Source organism: Salmo salar, chromosome ssa14 (assembly GCF_905237065.1).
Source record: "Salmo salar chromosome ssa14, Ssal_v3.1, whole genome shotgun sequence".
Lineage (NCBI taxonomy): Eukaryota > Metazoa > Chordata > Actinopteri > Salmoniformes > Salmonidae > Salmo > Salmo salar.
The window spans coordinates 40,324,223-40,345,590 of NC_059455.1; the positions used below are offsets into that span (position 1 = coordinate 40,324,223).

The following is a 21,368-nucleotide window of genomic DNA, read 5'->3' on the forward strand; positions in this document are numbered from 1 at the left end:
TGTAGGCTAGAGTGTGTTGGGCTTGGTGTAGGCTAGAGTGTGTTGGGCTTGGTGTAGGCTAGCCTGTGCTGGGCTTGGTGTAGGCTAGAGTGTGTTGGGCTTGGTGTAGGCTAGAGTGTGTTGGGCTTGGTGTAGGCTAGAGTGTGTTGGGGTTGGTGTAGGCTAGAGTGTGTTGGGCTTGGTGTAGGCTAGAGTGTGTTGGGCTTGGTGTAGGCTAGAGTGTGCTGGACTTGGTGTAGGCTAGAGTGTGCTGCGCTTGGTGTAGGCTAGAGTGTGTTGGGCTTGGTGTAGGCTAGAGTGTGTTGGGCTTGGTGTAGGCTAGCCTGTGCTGGGGTTGGTGTAGACTATAGCTTGCGGGACTTGGTGTAGGCTAGACTCTGTTGGGCTTGGTGCAGACTAGCCTGTGTTGGGATTGGTGTAGGCTAGCCTGTGCTGGGATTGGTGTGGCCTGCGCCCACATTTCCCACCTTTCCCACACAGGGCCAATGCAGTCGTGTTTGCTGGGTAGGCTAATCCTACTTTAATGAAATGATTTCATCATGCGGAGAGGAAGAAAATAACTCATTGAATCATACTTAAGACATCATTATCATTATAACATGACAAAAGAAACCTACGCTGATAATAACTTATTGACCACCATATATTATTAATTGCTATTTCATTACTGTATCAATGAAAATACGGTTATTGGACTCGCTGGGCTGTCCACGTGCAGCATGAATGCTCACGGCAGATGTTGGATCAATATCCAGCTTCGTGACATGGCACGCAGGCACACATAAACACACACACACACACACACACACAAACACACATACACACACCAACTTAAAGATAATGCTCTGTAAATCTCTCAGTAAGGGCTGTGATGAAGATCACCGGACTAGTTAACGTTTCATCTAAACTCTCTGCTTCCTGATCTGTGTGTGCCTGTGTGTGTGTGTATATATTAGTGTGTGTGTGTTGTTAAGGGTTCAGGATAGAATTGTAGCAGGTATACAACCACCCACTGACTGGGTTTAAACCTCATAGTCTTTCAGACTTTACAGTTTGATTTTCAAAAATTTGACAGGTTCTGCTTCCCTCTAGTGGCTAGAGTGAGACTTACACTACATAGGATAGGGACCGTCAGAGCCCTGTTCTGAGAATCAGGTTTGAGGAGTCGCGAGGTAACTTTGGTCAACTCTGAGTTCAACTCCTTCAAATTAGAAGCTATTTAGAACCTGGTTCAAGGAGAACCCTTTTGGGCTCCATGTACGACCCTTTCCACAGAGTGTTCTACATGGAACCCAAAATGGATCTATGTGGAAATAAAAAAGCTTTAATACCCATCTAACGGCCTGTCATATTGATTTATGTGGGAAAACACATCATGATCTACATCACACCGGGTCAATGAACAGCCCCCCCCCCCAACCTCAAACCCCTAGCAGTCAGAGAGAAAGAGAGAGAGGGCAGGGGAAGGAGGAGAGAGAGGCAGAGAGATGAGGGAGAGAGAGAGACGGAGGGAGAGAGGGAGAGGGCATTTCCACCAGCATGTTTAGCTGCATGTCTGTTATGGTTGTGTTGAAGTTGAAGTCTTTGGTGTCGACATCACACCGGGTCAATGAACTGCCCCCGATCTTCCCTTCCCAGCGAGCTCTCTTCATCTGAGTGAAGAAAATCATCATTTACTGGGTCTTGTTCGTCAACAGGGTGTTCATTCTGTTTGATACTGCTGTTGATCTTTCAGCAATAGTTGACTATATAAAAACTATCTCTGGAAATAATAGCACTTCACACCTCAATGAATGTCACTGCTACTGGCTCTTCAAATGGACTGTATTACACAAAGGAGGAACGTCTTTCTGTGAAAATGATCTGCATGTTTTATCATCTCTGCTTGATGGTGGGGTCAAGCTGGGCCACCGTGGACTTCCTGCGTAGACAGGTTAAAGGTTAGGCTAAATCTGGGATTTTGTGTGTTACATGAAATTCCTTTTTTAGTTCTTGTTTAATAAATCAGAGTTCAACCTACACCTTAATTCATCTGGGTCTGTGAAACTGGTCCATTAATTCTTAAGGATAGGCATCACGCTAGCGGGACACCTGGCGACAACATCCGGTGAAATTGGAGGGCGCACAATTCAAATAAATAATCGTAATATTAAACATTCATGAACATACAAGTATCTTATATCATTTAAAAGCTTAAATTATTAATTGCGTAGTCCGATTTACAATAGGCTTTACAGTGAAAGCATACCATGCGATTGTCTGGGGACGGCGCCCCACATCAACATATTGTTCAACCAGCACAGGCTTCACAAAATCACAAATAGCGATTAAATTAATCTCTTACTTTTGAAAATCTTCCTCTGTTTGCAATCCCAAGGGTCCCAGCTAAAACATGAATGGTCGTTTTGTGAGAGAACATCCTTCTTTATATCTATTAAATAGGCTTTAATATGATACTTGTGCTTTGTCTTTTACAAACGAGTCATATTTTATATAAATTGATGAATCTATTTATTTATTTAAACATGTTGTACATGTTTTGGTTCATGTTTGTAAATTGTGATTTCCATCTCTATCTGAGATGCAGAGTACATGGTGTTTTCATAGCTCAGATGTTTGATATTCCTATTTAATTGTCCAATGGACGAGGCCTAACAAATATATTCTGTTTAGAAAATATGAAAATAACTATGTATTTTCTTGCTGTAAATTGACCAATATATTTATACTAGCTGTACCCAGCCCTATGGCTGTAAATCTATTTGAAACATTTACATTTTTGTATCACTGTTCATGTGTTGAACTATTGAATTCTCACAAGAAAAAAAATTGGTTGCAAATGCAGAATGAGAACTTCCAGAACTGGAATTTCACTGTTTTGATAGTAGAGACAACAGTGTGTGTTGTGACACAGTTTGGAATTTGGGAATTTAAAACTGATTGACGACTCAGTGCTGATGTCATTGGCTCCTCTTGGTTTTGCTACCTTTATAGATGAATATGAACAGCTTTTGTAAATAGTCATATATCTGATTGTTTTGAATGAATATGCATTTGTCACAACATCAACTCTTGCCTAAAACCTGCAAAGGAACAAGAAGAAACAGTTGTATGAAACTGCTGTTGTTAGCCAGGTAGAAGTTATTGTACATTGTATACAACCATCAAGGCCAGGTCTATGTAGATTTCAATGTAATCCAAAAAGAACAACTTGGAGCTTAAACACCATAGACATCCAAAGTGAATGTACTGTATGTCATCTCTACAAGGCCTTTGGAATAGGAGTGTTTTTTATAAGAAACACTGTGAGAGTATTTCACCCTCTGGTGACCTCTCATGGTGTGGTGTCCTCCACAGTTACTTCATCCACCCACTGGTGACCTCTCATGGTGTAGTCTCCTCTACAGTTACTACATCTACCCACTGGTGACCTCTCATGGTGTAGTGTCCTCTACAGTTACTACATCCACCCACTGGTGACCTCTCATGGTGTAGTCTCCTCTACAGTTACTACATCCACCCACTGGTGACCTCTCATGGTGTAGTCTCCTCTACAGTTACTTCATCCACCCACTGGTGACCTCTCATGGTGTGGTGTCCTCTACAGTTACTACATCCACCCACTGGTGACCTCTCATGGTGTAGTGTCCTCTACAGTTATTTCATCCACCCACTGGTGACCTCTCATGGTGTAGTCTCCTCTACAGTTACTACATCTACCCACTGGTGACCTCTCATGGTGTAGTGTCCTCTACAGTTACTACATCCACCCACTGGTGACCTCTCATGGTGTAGTCTCCTCTACAGTTACTACATCCACCCACTGGTGACCTCTCATGGTGTAGTGTCCTCTACAGTTACTACATCTACCCACTGGTGCTCTCTCATGGTGTAGTGTCCTCCACAGTTACTACATCCACCCACTGGTGACCTCTCATGGTGTAGTGTCCTCCACAGTTACTACATCCACCCACTGGTGACCTCTCATGGTGTAGTGTCCTCCACAGTTACTACATCCACCCACTGGTGATCTCTCATGGTGTAGTGTCCTCTACAGTTATTACATCTACCCACTGGTGAACTCTCATGGTGTAGTGTCCTCTACAGTTACTACATCTACCCACTGGTGACCTCTCATGGTGTAGTGTCCTCTACAGTTACTACATCTACCCATTGGTGACCTCTCATGGGGTAGAGTGATGCAGTGTCTTAGACCGCTGCGGTACTCAGGAGCCCCACTCATACCGAACAAGATGAATACACAAAAGAAGTGAGAATTCTTAGTAAAATATAAATTATTTATTATAGATATAAAATGAACAGTAACTGTTAAATGTAACAGATGTGATCAATGATCTGATCATACACAAGACCTTTATGAATAAAAAGGGTTAAAAGCGTGCGATTTCTGATGCTCATACAACAAGATCATACCATTAAACTCTGCCAACACAGAGATTATTTCATATAGAAATAGGTTATATAACATAATAAACTGGGTGGTTCCAGCCCTGAATGCTGATTGGCTGACAGCTGTGGTATGTCAGACCGTATACTATCGGTATGACAATAAATAATATTTTTACTGCTCTAATTATGTTAGTAACCAGTTTATAATAGCAATAAGGCTCCTCGGTGGTTTGTCATATGTGGCCAATATACCACGGCTAAGGGCTGTGTCCAGGTGCTCCAGGTTGCTTATATTCTTCATTTATTATACTTTTCAGTACAGAAAAATGTCTGATAAAATTCAGGTAGTTGGATAAACTTAGAGATAGCAGGGTTCCAGCATGTTTGCATTCTCCTCCGTTAATGAAGGTAGCAACATGAACTCTTCGTCCCGTGTACCCTTGTGATGAGTACTATTCCTATGACCTTTTCTTGTTCAATCCTTCCGCTCTCTCCCTGTAGAGAAGAAATAAAGTTATGTCATCCATTTCTTACAACCATCGTTTTACCTAATATCCTTATGATAAACCCTACACACACTGTCAGTATAATTCAATTCCATGGAACCAAATAATTTTTTCCTGAATAAATATGAATGAATTCTTACCTCAGCATGTGAACAGCTTTCATAACCCAGCCCTTGGTGGGATCCACACAAGGGAATCTCCCTCTGACAGTGTGGAAACTGGAAGAGAACATGTTGAAGAGACAACATCAGTCAATCATCAGTGCTTTACAGGCTAACATCTCTATAATATCACATTGCAAATAAATCAATACAAATAATATCAAGCTATCAAATTGTATTACTTCTGTTATACAATTATTTTATACTTAATGATATACTTAAATTGATGAAATAATACATGTACTACAATTCATCTTTTCATTTTACTTGCAATTTGTCTCAGACCTATTAAGCACAGTTCTACTGTTAGACCTTCCAAAGTCACTCACATGATAGCATCAATGTTGCACTCGTCAGTCACTCTCTGTACGGAAAAGCCACGGATGAGACCAATGTCTATCCTACCCTGGGAGTAACGTGTACAACAGCCTGTAGGAAAACCTATTGAGCAAAAAGACAAGAAATGTTATCATGTATAGGAATTAAAAAACATTTTCTAAAAAGCAAGGAGAGAAGGAGACAGAGGCAGGCAGGCAGGCAGACAGACAGACAGACAGACAGACAGACAGACAGACAGACAGACAGGCAGGCAGGCAGGCAGACAGACAGACAGACAGACAGACAGACAGACAGACAGACAGACAGACAGACAGACAGACTAAGACAAAACTTTCACATCCAATATTGACCTCTTTTAGCTGCAGAAGTCTCAGAAGTGAACAGCACCACAGCCAGGAGCACGAGCAGCACAATGACAGGGGCTCTGATCTGGGCCATCTCTTCTTCTGTGGTGCTGTAGTTAGTGATGTGATGAGCTGCTGTCTTGTCTTCAGAAAGAGAGCTTCAGTGGCTGTGTGAGGTCCTACTCATCACCAGAGCTATATATATATTCCTGGTGCAGGTAGAGAGTGAAATGGGCTTTCCTACCCACGCCTTAAAACCAAAGTTCCACGGCAGAATTTCCCCATCACTTTCCCCAATGAGCAAAAAAGGGAAACAAGATTCTTGAACAGAACAAGAGGGAGACTGTTTGAACAACTTTTACATGTTTATTTATATACAGCATTTATTCTGAGCTGATTGAAATGCACAACAATATATGTTTACCTAAATGCTTGTACCTTTGTTGAAGTCTCCTGGGTTAAGGAATACATTTTTTGATTATGTTAAGTGATTTTGTGTTTTATATTATATCTCAGTATTTCTTCATCCTGGTGCTGGGGACCCAAAGGGTTTAGTTTTGCCCCTAGTGCTACACACCTGATTCCACTAATTACCTTATCATCAAAACCCTGCTCAGACATTGCATGCATCAACCAATGTTTGTGTGGCACGTCATCGACTGTGCTGTCGAGCACCAGATTGCTATTAGAACATGTGGTTAGCTCATACGTAAAATACCTATCCAGGCATTGTAAGATCGAGCATGCATCATCAACGCCTGGGCAGAGGAACACTCCCAATGATTAGTGGAATCAGGTGTCTAGTGCTACTTTTCTTACTAGACGTATGACAACTATGATGACATAATGACCCCAGGGCTCTGAGTTGTAATTCCTAATTCTACAGCTCTGACTGATGGTCAACATTGTATACTAGAGGAACACTCCCCTAACCTGTTGAGCAGGGGAATTTCAAATGGCGACATAGAAGGGGAACTTTCAGGTGTGACTTTGTTTGGTATGTAAATACACACAGCAGAGAAATACAAGAGGAATTCAATCTCATATCGGATCAATCTAATAGTCATGTGTGTGTGTGTGTGTGTGTGTGTGTGTGTGTGTGTGTGTGTGTGTGTGTGTGTGTGTGTGTGTGTGTGTGTGTGTGTGTGTGTGTGTGTGTGTGTGTGTGTGAGACTTAGACCTCGTGCACTGATGTGCATGGACGTGGGCTGTTAGGTGTAGCTTGTCTTGATAATATGGTTATTTTCTAGGTCAGAGGAACACAGAATGTGTTGATGCCCTAAACTCAAATGGGGAAAAGTGTTTCTGTGACAACTAAATAAATCATCTGTCACGTCTTGACCAGTGAAAAGGGTCATTTGCCATAGTAGAATGGTCAGGGGCGTGGCAGGGGGTTGATGTGTGTTTTGGGGTTTTTGTTTCTAGAGGAATTTGTTCTAGTTTTCTTTTTCTATGTTTCGTTTTCCATGTTCGGCCGAGTATGGTTTCCAATCAGAGGCAGGTGTCTTTCGTTGTCTCTGATTGGAAGCCATACTTAGGCAGCCTGTTTTCCTTTGGGTTTTGTGGGTGGTTATTTTCTGTTTAGTTGTTGTACCTGACGGAACTGTTGGTCGTTTTGTTATTTTTGTAAAGCGTCCTTCCTAACTCAGTTTCCGGAGACGACGGAAACCTCTCAGGGATTTCACCATGAGGCCAATAGTGACCTTAAAAAAGTTACAGAGTTGAATAATGGCCGTGAAAGGAGAAAACTGAGGATTAATCTACATTGTAGTTACTCCACAATACTAACCTGTGAGGACAGACGATGGGAGATGAGAAGCAAGTACGGGGGGGGGGGATTAATAAATAACGAACATGAAACAAAACAAGGACAGTGTCTGGACAAGGGGAACAAACTGACATCAATGCTGACACGGGGAAGAAACTGAGGAAGTGACAGATATAGGGGAGACAATCAAAAAGGTAATAGAGTCCAGGTGTGATAAGAGAATTATCTAATAAAGGTAAATTAATCAATAATCCATTAATAATTAGTAGTTATGTAGCATGGATAATGAAAAATGTATGTACTCAATGTTAGTCCCATAAAGTCTAGTAGAGACTGGAGAGGGAGAGAAATGTGTGTGTGTGTGTGTGTGTGTGTGTGTTTAGTGGACCTAAGGGAGCTGTAGACGTGTGTGTGAGATACCGGGAGTAGCCTTCAAGGTTCTCCTAATCTCGGGGGAAAGGAACAGGCAGTCCTGGATAGTGATTAACAGTGGTGGGAAGTCCTGGGAGGGATACTGTTCACCTACTGTTTGTGTGGAGGTGTGTGCGTAAGCAGAGAGAGAGGATAAAATGAACTTCTTTGTTAATGTTGGGCAGAACGTTCTCTGAATAAACCGTACGAACCTTTTGCAGAAGGATGAGTCCTTGCCTAATTATTAACCCATTGTCTTACAAACCTTGGGAATTAGTCAAGGATTATTGATTGTTAATTATTATCATTGGGATAGAATAATTCCTTTGACAAGGTGAGTCCCAATAAGTGCTGATGCGTGTAACCATGGTGACAGGTGTGCGTAGTGATGGGCCGCCTGGCGCCCTGAGCACCAGAGAGGGGGAGCGGGAGCAGGTGTGACATAACCTGAATGACAGAATGAAAAGAAGGAAGTCTGTACAGAATAAAATTTTTCCAAAATATGCATCCAGTTTGCAACAAGGTACTAAAGTAAAACTGCAAAAGATGCTTCAAAGAAATGTACTTTATGTCTTGAATACGAAGCGTTATAAGAGAACCTGGTTCAGTCTGCTTTCCAACAGACACTGGGAGACAAATTCATCTTCCAGCAGGACAATAACCTAAAACACAAGGCCAAATATATACTGGAGATGTTTACCAAGACGACATTGAATGTTCCTGAGTGGCCTTGTTACAATTTTGACTTCAATCAGATTCAAAATCTATGGCAAGACTTGAAAATGGCTGTCTATCAATGATCAACAACTAATGTGAGAGAGCTTGAAGAATATTGTACAATCCATGTGTGCAAAGCTCTTATAAATTTACCCAGAAAGAGTCACAGCTGTAATCACTGCCAAATGTAATTCTAACATGTATTGACTCAGGGGTGTGAATACTTATGTAAATGAGATATTTCTGTATCTCATTTTCAGGAAAATTGCAAACAGTTCTAAAAACATGTTTTCACTTTTTCATTATGAGGTATTGTATGTAGATGGGTGAGAAAACAATCTATTTCATCTATTTTGAAATCAGGCTGTAACATAACAAAATGTGGAATAAGTCAAGAGGTATGAATACTTTCTGAAGGCACTCTATTTAACCCACTGAGTCAATACATACAGACTTGAAATCATTGGCCTTTTTAATAAATGTAACACTAGTCACTTTAATAATTCCACTTTAATAATGTTTACATATCTTGCATTACTCATCTCATAGGTATACACTGTATTCTATACTATCTATTGAATCTTAGCCTATGCCGCTCTGACATTACACATCTATATATTTATATATTATTATTCCATTCCATACTTAGATTTGTGTGTTTTAGGTATTTGTTGTGGAATTGTTAGATATTACTTGTTAGATATTGCTGCACTGTCGGGACAAGAAGCACAAGCATTTCACTATACTCGCAATAACATCTGCTAACCATGTGTATGTGAACAATACATTTTGATTTGGACTTGATTTGAATCACTTTTGGCAGCTATTACAGCGGTGAGTCTTTCTGGGTCCCGAAGAGCTTTGCACACCTGGATTTTAGAATATTTGTCCATTATTCCTTAAAATATTCTTCAGCCTCTGTTAAGTTGGTTGTTGATCATTGCTAGACAGTCAAGCTGATTTAAGTCCAAACTGTAACTAGGCCCCTCAGGAACATTCACTATAACTCCTACATACAGTAGGCCTTCTAATCACAACGGACTAAATGTGTTTGAATTGAACAATCAAACTTCTTTTTAAGGCTACTTGTACATTACATTACATCGTCACACAATCCCAACGTTATGTAATCCTCTATTATACAATGATAACATCTCCCTTAGAATTTTGCTGACATGCATCATTGTATATTTGACGTAAATTCTTAATCCGGGACCACAGTGGAAGGGAGTTTACCAAGGTACCAACAATGTGACCTATGTGTCAAACTTCCCTGACCCAAATACATGTTGAGACTGAAGTTTCCACCTTGTTCCTCACACGCTGGGTCTGCGGTCCAGAAAAGGGCTTCATATTTCCAACTGAGAAAGTATTTAAACTAGAATTCCAGATCATTGGATCAGATCATCTTGGTATCTCATTCTGAGGAGAGAGTTCCAGGTATCTGTTGAACTTCACTGCCTGTCTAGACCTCTGAACCTGACAAGATGGCAAAGCTTGCTGTGACTCTCTCTACTCTGCTCCTGCTGTTGTTGGCACTGATGACTCTGGGTGAAACTAGTAAATAGGACAGGATCTGTCATCTAATGTGCTGTTCGCTACCATCAGTGTCAAAGCAAATCAAATCAAAGTTTATTTGTCACGTGCACCGAATACAACAGGTGTAGACCTTACAGTGAAATGCTTACTTACAAGCCCTGACCAACTGTGCAATTGTTAAGTAGAAAATAGGTATTAGGTGAACAATAGATAAGTAAAGAAATAAAAACAACAGTAAAAGATAGTGAATAATAACAGTAGCGAGGCTATAACAGTAGCGAGGCTATAACAGTAGCGACGCTATAACAGTAGTGAGACTATAACAGTAGTGAGGCTATAACAGTAGTGAGGCTATATACAGTAGAGAGGCTAAAACAGTAGCGAGGCTATAACATTAGCGAGGCTGTAACAGTAGCGAGGCTATACATGTAGGGAGGCTATAACAGTAGTGAGGCTATAACAGTAGAGAGGCTATAACAGTAGTGAGACTATAAATGTAGCGAAGCTATAACAGTAGCGAGGCTATATACAGTAGAGAGGCTATATACAGTAGAGAGGCTATAACAGTAGTGAGGCTATATACAGTAGAGAGGCTATAACAGTAGAGAGGCTATAACAGTAGAGAGGATATATACAGTAGTGAGGCTATAACAGTAGTGAGGCTATATACAGTAGAGAGGCTATAACAGTAGAGAGGCTGTATACAGCAGAAAGGCTATAACAGTAGTGAGACTATAACAGTAGAGAGGATATATACAGTAGTGAGTCTACAACCGTAGAGAGGCTATAACAGTAGTGAGGCTATAACAGTAGAGAGGCTATAACAGTAGTGAGGCTATAACAGTAGCGAAGCTATAACAGTAGCGAGGCTATATACAGTAGAGAGGCTATATACAGTAGAGAGGCTATAACAGTAGTGAGACTATATACAGTAGTGAGGCTATAACAGTAGTGAGGCTATAACAGTAGTGAGGCTATAACAGTAGCGAAGCTATAACAGTAGTGAGGCTATAACAGTAGTGAGGCTATATACAGTAGTGAGGCTATAACAGTAGTGAGGCTATAACAGTAGTGAGGCTATAACAGTAGCGAAGCTATAACAGTAGCGAGGCTATATACAGTAGAGAGGCTATATACAGTAGAGAGGCTATAACAGTAGTGAGACTATATACAGTAGAGAGGCTATAACAGTAGAGAGGCTATAACAGTAGAGAGGATATATACAGTAGTGAGGCTATAACAGTAGTGAGGCTATATACAGTAGAGAGGCTATAACAGTAGAGAGGCTGTATACAGTAGAGAGGCTATAACAGTAGTGAGACTATAACAGTAGAGAGGATATATACAGTAGTGAGGCTACAACAGTAGAGAGGCTATAACAGTAGTGAGGCTATAACAGTAGAGAGGCTATAACAGTAGTGAGGCTATAACAGTAGAGAGGATATATACAGTAGAGAGGCTATAACAGTAGCAAGGCTATAGACAGTAGAGAGGCTATAACAGTAGTGAGGCTAATACAGTAGCGAGGCTATAACAGTACTGAGGCTATATACAGTAGAGAGGCTATAACAGTAGTGAGGCTATAACAGTAGAGAGGCTATATACAGTAGAGAGGCTATAACAGTAGTGAGCCTATAACAGTAGAGAGGCTAATACAGTAGAGAGGCTATTACAGTAGCAAGGCTATATACAGTAGAGAGGCTGTATACAGTAGCGAGGCTATAACAGTAGAGAGTCTGTATACAGTAGAGAGGCTATAAGAGTAGTGAGGCTGTAACAGTAGAGAGGCTATAACAGTAGTGAGGCTATAACAGTAACGAGGCTATAACAGTAGAAAGGCTATATACAGTAGAGAGGCTATAACTTTAACGAGGCTATATACAGTAGAGAGGCTATAACAGTAGAGAGGCTATATACAGTAGAGAGGCTATAACAGTAGTGAGGCTATATACAGTAGAGAGGCTATAACAGTAGCAAGGCTATATACAGTAGAGAGGCTATAACAGTAGTGAGGCTATTTACAGTAGAGAGGCTATAACCGTAATGAGGCTATATACAGACACCGGTTAGTCGGGCTAATTGAGGTAGTATGTACATGTAGATATGGTTAAAGTGACTATGCATATATGATAAACAGAGAGTAGCAGCAGCGTAAACGAGGGGTTGGGGGAGGGGACAGACAATGCAAAAAGTCCGGGTAGCCATTTGATTACTTGTTCAGGAGTCTTATGGCTTGGGGGTAAAAGCTGTTGAGAAGCCTTTTGGTCCTAGACTCTGCACTCCGGTACTGCTTGCCATGTGGTAGTAGAGAGAACAGTCTATGACTGGGGTGGCTGGGGTCTTTGAACATTTTTAGGGCCTTCCTCTGACACCGCCTGGTGTAGAGGTCCTGGATGGCAGGAAGCTTGGCCCCAGTGATGTACTGGGCCGTACGCACGCTATGTCATACTTAAGCTACTTTCTTGAGTTTCCCACCTAGTTTTACTTGTTGTCTTGTCTTAACGTATGTCTTAATATCTGTGATGTTTGTGTTGTGCAGGTCCTCTGAAAATAGGTATGCACAAGAATGCACAGAACACAAAATGCTGCACAGAACACCAAAAGGTCTCCATCCCTGGTACCGGAGCGCCAAGTCTAGGTCCAAGAGGCATTTACCCCCCTGTTACACTGCTGGTACTCTATGTTATAATCTATGCATAGTCACTTTAATAACTCTACCTACATGTACATATTACCTCAATTACCTCGACACCGATGCCCCGCACATTGACTCTAACGGTACCCCTGTATATAGTCTTGCTATTGTTATTTTACTGCTGCTCTTTAACTACTAGTTACTTTTATTTCTTATTCTTATTCCTATTTCTTAAACTGCATTGTTTGTTATGGGCTTGTAAATAAGCATTTCACTGTAAGGTTTACACCTGTTGTATTCGGCACACGTGACTAATAAAATGTGATATGATTTGACTTGATTAGATCAGCTAGATGCAGGCCAGAGTGTGCAAGGCGCTATTGAATGTGTCACTGTCTGTCACCTTGGCTCATCCATTGTGACACCTCCCTTGGTTGTCGTTTGGCATATTCATGTTCATTGTGGTCACCAAATGTTTCTCTCGACCTGTGTTGTAAACTTTCATTCATAATCTAGGTTGTAACAACCTCATGGTGGCTATAGAGAAACTTGAGTTTCAAGAAGTAGCATAAACCTATCCATGTTACATTGAACTGGGTGAATGGAATATGAATGACTGTCATCCAACACGCTGTAATAGAAGTAAGGCCATCCTCATCAAAAAAGAATTGTCCTCCCTCATCATAAACGCACTGACGACCACTGCTTGGTGTAGGCTAGAGTGTGTTGGGCTTGGTGTAGGCTAGAGTGTGTTGGGCTTGGTGTAGGCTAGAGTGTGTTGGGCTTGGTGTAGGCTAGAGTGTGTTGGGCTTGGTGTAGGCTAGAGTGTGTTGGGCTTGGTGTAGGCTAGAGTGTGTTGGGCTTGGTGTAGGCTAGACTGTGTTGGGCTTGGTGTAGGCTAGAGTGTGTTGGGCTTGGTGTAGGCTAGAGTGTGTTGGGCTTGGTGTAGGCTAGAGTGTGTTGGGCTTGGTGTAGGCTAGAGTGTGTTGGGCTTGGTGTAGGCTAGAGTGTGTTGGGCTTGGTGTAGGCTAGAGTGTGTTGGGCTTGGTGTAGGCTAGAGTGTGTTGGGCTTGGTGTAGGCTAGAGTGTGCTGGACTTGGTGTAGGCTAGAGTGTGCTGCGCTTGGTGTAGGCTAGAGTGTGTTGGGCTTGGTGTAGGCTAGACTGTGTTGGGCTTGGTGTAGGCTAGAGTGTGTTGGGCTTGGTGTAGGCTAGAGTGTGTTGGGCTTGGTGTAGGCTAGAGTGTGTTGGGCTTGGTGTAGGCTAGAGTGTGTTGGGCTTGGTGTAGGCTAGAGTGTGTTGGGCTTGGTGTAGGCTAGAGTGTGTTGGGCTTGGTGTAGGCTAGAGTGTGTTGGGCTTGGTGTAGGCTAGAGTGTGTTGGGCTTGGTGTAGGCTAGACTGTGTTGGGCTTGGTGTAGGCTAGAGTGTGTTGGGCTTGGTGTAGGCTAGAGTGTGTTGGGCTTGGTGTAGGCTAGAGTGTGTTGGGCTTGGTGTAGGCTAGAGTGTGTTGGGCTTGGTGTAGGCTAGCCTGTGCTGGGCTTGGTGTAGGCTAGAGTGTGTTGGGCTTGGTGTAGGCTAGAGTGTGTTGGGCTTGGTGTAGGCTAGAGTGTGTTGGGGTTGGTGTAGGCTAGAGTGTGTTGGGCTTGGTGTAGGCTAGAGTGTGTTGGGCTTGGTGTAGGCTAGAGTGTGCTGGACTTGGTGTAGGCTAGAGTGTGCTGCGCTTGGTGTAGGCTAGAGTGTGTTGGGCTTGGTGTAGGCTAGAGTGTGTTGGGCTTGGTGTAGGCTAGCCTGTGCTGGGGTTGGTGTAGACTATAGCTTGCGGGACTTGGTGTAGGCTAGACTGTGTTGGGCTTGGTGCAGACTAGCCTGTGTTGGGATTGGTGTAGGCTAGCCTGTGCTGGGATTGGTGTGGCCTGCGCCCACATTTCCCACCTTTCCCACACAGGGCCAATGCAGTCGTGTTTGCTGGGTAGGCTAATCCTACTTTAATGAAATGATTTCATCATGCGGAGAGGAAGAAAATAACTCATTGAATCATACTTAAGACATCATTATCATTATAACATGACAAAAGAAACCTACGCTGATAATAACTTATTGACCACCATATATTATTAATTGCTATTTCATTACTGTATCAATGAAAATACGGTTATTGGACTCGCTGGGCTGTCCACGTGCAGCATGAATGCTCACGGCAGATGTTGGATCAATATCCAGCTTCGTGACATGGCACGCAGGCACACATAAAACACACACACACACACACACACACAAACACACATACACACACCAACTTAAAGATAATGCTCTGTAAATCTCTCAGTAAGGGCTGTGATGAAGATCACCGGACTAGTTAACGTTTCATCTAAACTCTCTGCTTCCTGATCTGTGTGTGCCTGTGTGTGTGTGTATATATTAGTGTGTGTGTGTTGTTAAGGGTTCAGGATAGAATTGTAGCAGGTATACAACCACCCACTGACTGGGTTTAAACCTCATAGTCTTTCAGACTTTACAGTTTGATTTTCAAAAATTTGACAGGTTCTGCTTCCCTCTAGTGGCTAGAGTGAGACTTACACTACATAGGATAGGGACCGTCAGAGCCCTGTTCTGAGAATCAGGTTTGAGGAGTCGCGAGGTAACTTTGGTCAACTCTGAGTTCAACTCCTTCAAATTAGAAGCTATTTAGAACCTGGTTCAAGGAGAACCCTTTTGGGCTCCATGTACGACCCTTTCCACAGAGGGTTCTACATGGAACCCAAAATGGATCTATGTGGAAATAAAAAAGCTTTAATACCCATCTAACGGACTGTCATATTGATTTATGTGGGAAAACACATCATGATCTACATCACACCGGGTCAATGAACAGCCCCCCCCCCCCAACCTCAAACCCCTAGCAGTCAGAGAGAAAGAGAGAGAGGGCAGGGGAAGGAGGAGAGAGAGGCAGAGAGATGAGGGAGAGAGAGAGACGGAGGGAGAGAGGGAGAGGGCATTTCCACCAGCATGTTTAGCTGCATGTCTGTTATGGTTGTGTTGAAGTTGAAGTCTTTGGTGTCGACATCACACCGGGTCAATGAACTGCCCCCCGATCTTCCCTTCCCAGCGAGCTCTCTTCATCTGAGTGAAGAAAATCATCATTTACTGGGTCTTGTTCGTCAACAGGGTGTTCATTCTGTTTGATACTGCTGTTGATCTTTCAGCAATAGTTGACTATATAAAAACTATCTCTGGAAATAATAGCACTTCACACCTCAATGAATGTCACTGCTACTGGCTCTTCAAATGGACTGTATTACACAAAGGAGGAACGTCTTTCTGTGAAAATGATCTGCATGTTTTATCATCTCTGCTTGATGGTGGGGTCAAGCTGGGCCACCGTGGACTTCCTGCGTAGACAGGTTAAAGGTTAGGCTAAATCTGGGATTTTGTGTGTTACATGAAATTCCTTTTTTAGTTCTTGTTTAATAAATCAGAGTTCAACCTACACCTTAATTCATCTGGGTCTGTGAAACTGGTCCATTAATTCTTAAGGATAGGCATCACGCTAGCGGGACACCTGGCGACAACATCCGGTGAAATTGGAGGGCGCACAATTCAAATAAATAATCGTAATATTAAACATTCATGAACATACAAGTATCTTATATCATTTAAAAGCTTAAATTATTAATTGCGTAGTCCGATTTACAATAGGCTTTACAGTGAAAGCATACCATGCGATTGTCTGGGGGACGGCGCCCCACATCAACATATTGTTCAACCAGCACAGGCTTCACAAAATCACAAATAGCGATTAAATTAATCTCTTACTTTTGAAAATCTTCCTCTGTTTGCAATCCCAAGGGTCCCAGCTAAAACATGAATGGTCGTTTTGTGAGAGAACATCCTTCTTTATATCTATTAAATAGGCTTTAATATGATACTTGTGCTTTGTCTTTTACAAACGAGTCATATTTTATATAAATTGATGAATCTATTTATTTATTTAAACATGTTGTACATGTTTTGGTTCATGTTTGTAAATTGTGATTTCCATCTCTATCTGAGATGCAGAGTACATGGTGTTTTCATAGCTCAGATGTTTGATATTCCTATTTAATTGTCCAATGGACGAGGCCTAACAAATATATTCTGTTTAGAAAATATGAAAATAACTATGTATTTTCTTGCTGTAAATTGACCAATATATTTATACTAGCTGTACCCCGCCCTATGGCTGTAAATCTATTTGAAACATTTACATTTTTGTATCACTGTTCATGTGTTGAACTATTGAATTCTCACAAGAAAAAAAATTGGTTGCAAATGCAGAATGAGAACTTCCAGAACTGGAATTTCACTGTTTTGATAGTAGAGACAACAGTGTGTGTTGTGACACAGTTTGGAATTTGGGAATTTAAAACTGATTGACGACTCAGTGCTGATGTCATTGGCTCCTCTTGGTTTTGCTACCTTTATAGATGAATATGAACAGCTTTTGTAAATAGTCATATATCTGATTGTTTTGAATGAATATGCATTTGTCACAACATCAACTCTTGCCTAAAACCTGCAAAGGAACAAGAAGAAACAGTTGTATGAAACTGCTGTTGTTAGCCAGGTAGAAGTTATTGTACATTGTATACAACCATCAAGGCCAGGTCTATGTAGATTTCAATGTAATCCAAAAAGAACAACTTGGAGCTTAAACACCATAGACATCCAAAGTGAATGTACTGTATGTCATCTCTACAAGGCCTTTGGAATAGGAGTGTTTTTATAAGAAACACTGTGAGAGTATTTCACCCTCTGGTGACCTCTCATGGTGTGGTGTCCTCCACAGTTACTTCATCCACCCACTGGTGACCTCTCATGGTGTAGTCTCCTCTACAGTTACTACATCTACCCACTGGTGACCTCTCATGGTGTAGTGTCCTCTACAGTTACTACATCCACCCACTGGTGACCTCTCATGGTGTAGTCTCCTCTACAGTTACTACATCCACCCACTGGTGACCTCTCATGGTGTAGTCTCCTCTACAGTTACTACATCTACCCACTGGTGATCTCTCATGGTGTAGTGTCCTCCACAGTTACTATTCAATATCTTGTCTATCTGTCTGTGTAATGCTTTAGTTAGAAGAAGTGTCGGAGTCAGGCGAATGGACACATGGATGAGTGTAAACAATAACGTGTTTACTAAAATCATACTCAAACTTCTTCCACATCCAAATACAGGGTTAGGAGAAAACACCTCCAACAATCACAAAACAGGAAACAATCACGGACAAGACAAACAGGAAAGCCAGATGGTTAAATAATGAACATAATCAGGGAATCATAAACAGGTGTGAATAATAAAGACAAAAGCAAATGAACAGGGAAACATAGATCGGGGGCAACTAGTAAGCCGGTGACGTCGACCGCCGAACGCCGCCCGAACAAGGAGAGGGGCCGACTTCGGTGGAAGTCGTGACAGTCTGCTTCATCAGTTAGTATCTGTCATTGTGCTGTCCTAGGTTCATCTTCCATTCACCACTCATACCACACAAGATGAACACACAAAACAAGTGAGAATTCTTTAGAAAATATATTTATTATAGACATAAAATACTAAAGTAACAGTTAAAAGCAACAGATGTGATCAATGATATGATCATATACAATACTTTTATGAATAAAAGTCTTACAACGTGTGCACTTTCTGATGCCCATAAAACGAGATCAAACCATTAAACTCTGCAATCACAAAGCCTATTTCATATACAAACAGGTTATAGTAAAATATAATACATTTATTATAGTTATAAATTGTAACAGTGACAAAAAGTAACAAATGTTTTCATGAATAAAAGTATAAATATTTAGTTTCCTGATACTCTTTTAACGAGATCGTAACCTTATTGCACATATAAAAAATAGGTTTCATTATAAAATAATTTATTCATTTTCCGTTCCTGACTGTTAAATACACATGTTCTGCTCCTCTGTATGCAGAGTACCCATCATCGGATTAGGACTGGGATTTCCTGATGTGAACCGCCCTGTCCCTGAAATAGATCACAAAAAATCATATTATTTTCAATTGTCGAGGCCACTCTTATATTTCAATATCTCCAATTTAGAGTTGTATCTGTAGTAAAATCTAAAACACGTTCACTGTGTCTAAATTCTGGAGTACCAACTTTGTTTGTATCATTCATAATAAACAACTTTATTCTAAATCCCTTTTAATATTCAAGTGTAAATAGTATAACAGTCGTAATGTCATTTATGAGAGTCATCCTTACCCCAGTCGGTTGACATGTTGGATCACCCAGCTCTGGGAAGGGTCTGCACACAAATCTTTCCCCTTTTTAGTGTGGAAACTGGAAGAGACACATACAAAACCGTAAGTCCATATTCAACACTCTGTTTTTACTGCATTGTTAACCCATATTTTTATTCAACTATAATTACAGTATAATGTATTTTTCTTGCTAAATTATTTAAAGTTATGTAAAGAATCCTGAACCTCAATTCAAAAATAAATAATCACATCAAAGATACTCACATGATGGCAGGTATTCTGCAGATTTCAATCGGGGTCTGTAGGGTATAGCCTACGATAACTCCAAAAGGTATTTCCCCACCAGTATAGCTTTGACAGCAGCCTTTTCTACGACGTGCTGTAAAAAAATGAACAAATAAACAATTAAAGAGGAATCTTGATGAAGACTAAATATTACTCTAATTGTCCAACAGTTTATTTCAGTGTTCCAGTAATAACGCAGACAGACGGACTAAGACACAACTTTCACAGCAGAATATTGACCTTGTTTAGCTGCAGAAGCCTCCATAGTGAACAGCCCCACAGCCAGGAGCACGAGCAGCACAATAACAGGGGCTCTGATCTGGGCCATCTCTTCTTCTGTGGTGCTGTAGTTAGTGATGTGATGAGCTGCTGTCTTGTCTTCAGAAAGAGAGCTTCAGTGGCTGTGTGAGGTCCTACTCATCACCAGAGCTATATATATATTCCTGGTGCAGGTAGAGAGTGAAATGGGCTTTCCTACCCACGCCTTAAAACCAAAGTTCCACGGCAGAATTTCCCCATCACTTTCCCCAATGAGCAAAAAAGGGAAACAAGATTCTTGAACAGAACAAGAGGGAGACTGTTTGAACAACTTTTACATGTTTATTTATATACAGCATTTATTCTGAGCTGATTGAAATGCACAACAATATATGTTTACCTAAATGCTTGTACCTTTGTTGAAGTCTCCTGGGTTAAGGAATACATTTTTGGATTATGTTAAGTGAGTTTGTGTTTTATATTATATCTCAGTATTTCTTTATCCTGGTGCTGGGGACCCTTTGGCCCTAGCGCTACACACCTGATTCCACTAATTACCTCATCATCAAAACCCTGCTCAGACATTGCATGCATCAACCAATGGTTGTGTGGCACGTCATCGACCAATGCTGTCGAGCACCAGATTGCTATAACATGTGGTTAGCTGATACGTAAAATACCTATCCAGGCATTGTAAGATCAAGCATGCATCATCAACGCCTGGGCAGAGGAACACTCCCAATGATTAGTGGAATCAGGTGTCTAGTGCTACGGCAATAACAGAAATGTTCACACCTTTGGTCCCCATTAAGAAACACTGTTCTATCCTATGATTCTATGTGATCTAGTTATAAATATAAGGAGTGTAGGGTGAATTACATGCCAACCACTGTACATCAATTGAACAATATATCAATTCTACAGTTTAATGCCCTTTAACTCTCATAACCAAAGGATGTGGGAGATATTCCAATCATATAAAAACCTATGTATTTTGATTCAGACAGAATATCTGTGGTCTCAAATTAATAGCCAATATGTGCACCCATTTGTCAATCTAAGTGACAGTCCAAAAAATCCCCATCAAAATATGTCAGTTTAAGCTGGAGATATCAGGTTTTTGCATGGGCTGCATCTCAATCCACCACATCCACGTATGTCGGCCTTCCGCATACGCAGTGAAAGATGTCAGACCATGAGAATTCCTCTGTTTTGCTCTCCGTCCCCCACAATCCTCACAGGACTCGTCTGAATTCGGTAACACTGATGTATCAACTTCTGTCTGTAGCGTCCGAACCGTTTGGGCTACAAACTAACACTCCACTAATACCACACGGACTCTCACGAACACGATGGTGTTCTCTGTTTTGCTCTACGACCCCAACAAGTGTCACGAGACTCGTCTGAAGGTACCAATACAAATGAATAGACGTATGGAGGTAGGTTTGTGCCACAAACAAACCACAAACACAACGTGTTGGACTCTTTTCCATCGATTCCATTCCAGCCATTACAATCCGCCTGTCCACCTAAAGCCCCTCTCACCAGCCTCCTTTAGCGCCACAGTGATAAAGTCTATTGAGTCAAACCATGGAACTGCCTCTGTTTATGTCCTATGAAGCTGTGAAAGGGCACATTTGGGGTGGTGATGTTGATAAAAAAATATGTGATGGTTTGATAGCAAACAAACCAGAAAATCACCACAGAACCAGTAATGAACTTTAA

General features: G+C 41.4%; 2 protein-coding genes across 2 annotated transcripts; both read right to left on the minus strand.

The window, feature by feature from the left end:
• Positions 1–4,405: 4,405 nt before the first annotated feature.
• On the minus strand, positions 4,406–6,070 carry LOC123726705 (C-C motif chemokine 20-like). The gene is made up of 4 exons (XM_045694377.1): positions 5,767–6,070; positions 5,407–5,518; positions 5,057–5,134; positions 4,406–4,905 (listed from the first exon to the last, which is right to left on the minus strand). Exons 1-4 carry the CDS (start codon positions 5,852–5,854, stop codon positions 4,869–4,871), a joined length of 315 nt encoding a protein of 104 aa, XP_045550333.1. The 5' UTR covers positions 5,855–6,070; the 3' UTR covers positions 4,406–4,868.
• An 11,916-nt stretch (positions 6,071–17,986) lies between these two features.
• LOC123726702 (C-C motif chemokine 20) lies at positions 17,987–19,912 on the minus strand. Its single transcript, XM_045694374.1, has 4 exons — positions 19,626–19,912; positions 19,365–19,479; positions 19,102–19,179; positions 17,987–18,861 (listed from the first exon to the last, which is right to left on the minus strand). The coding sequence occupies exons 1-4, from the start codon at positions 19,711–19,713 to the stop codon at positions 18,825–18,827; spliced, it is 318 nt and encodes a 105-aa protein (XP_045550330.1). The 5' UTR covers positions 19,714–19,912; the 3' UTR covers positions 17,987–18,824.
• Between the last annotated feature and the right edge of the window lie 1,456 nt (positions 19,913–21,368).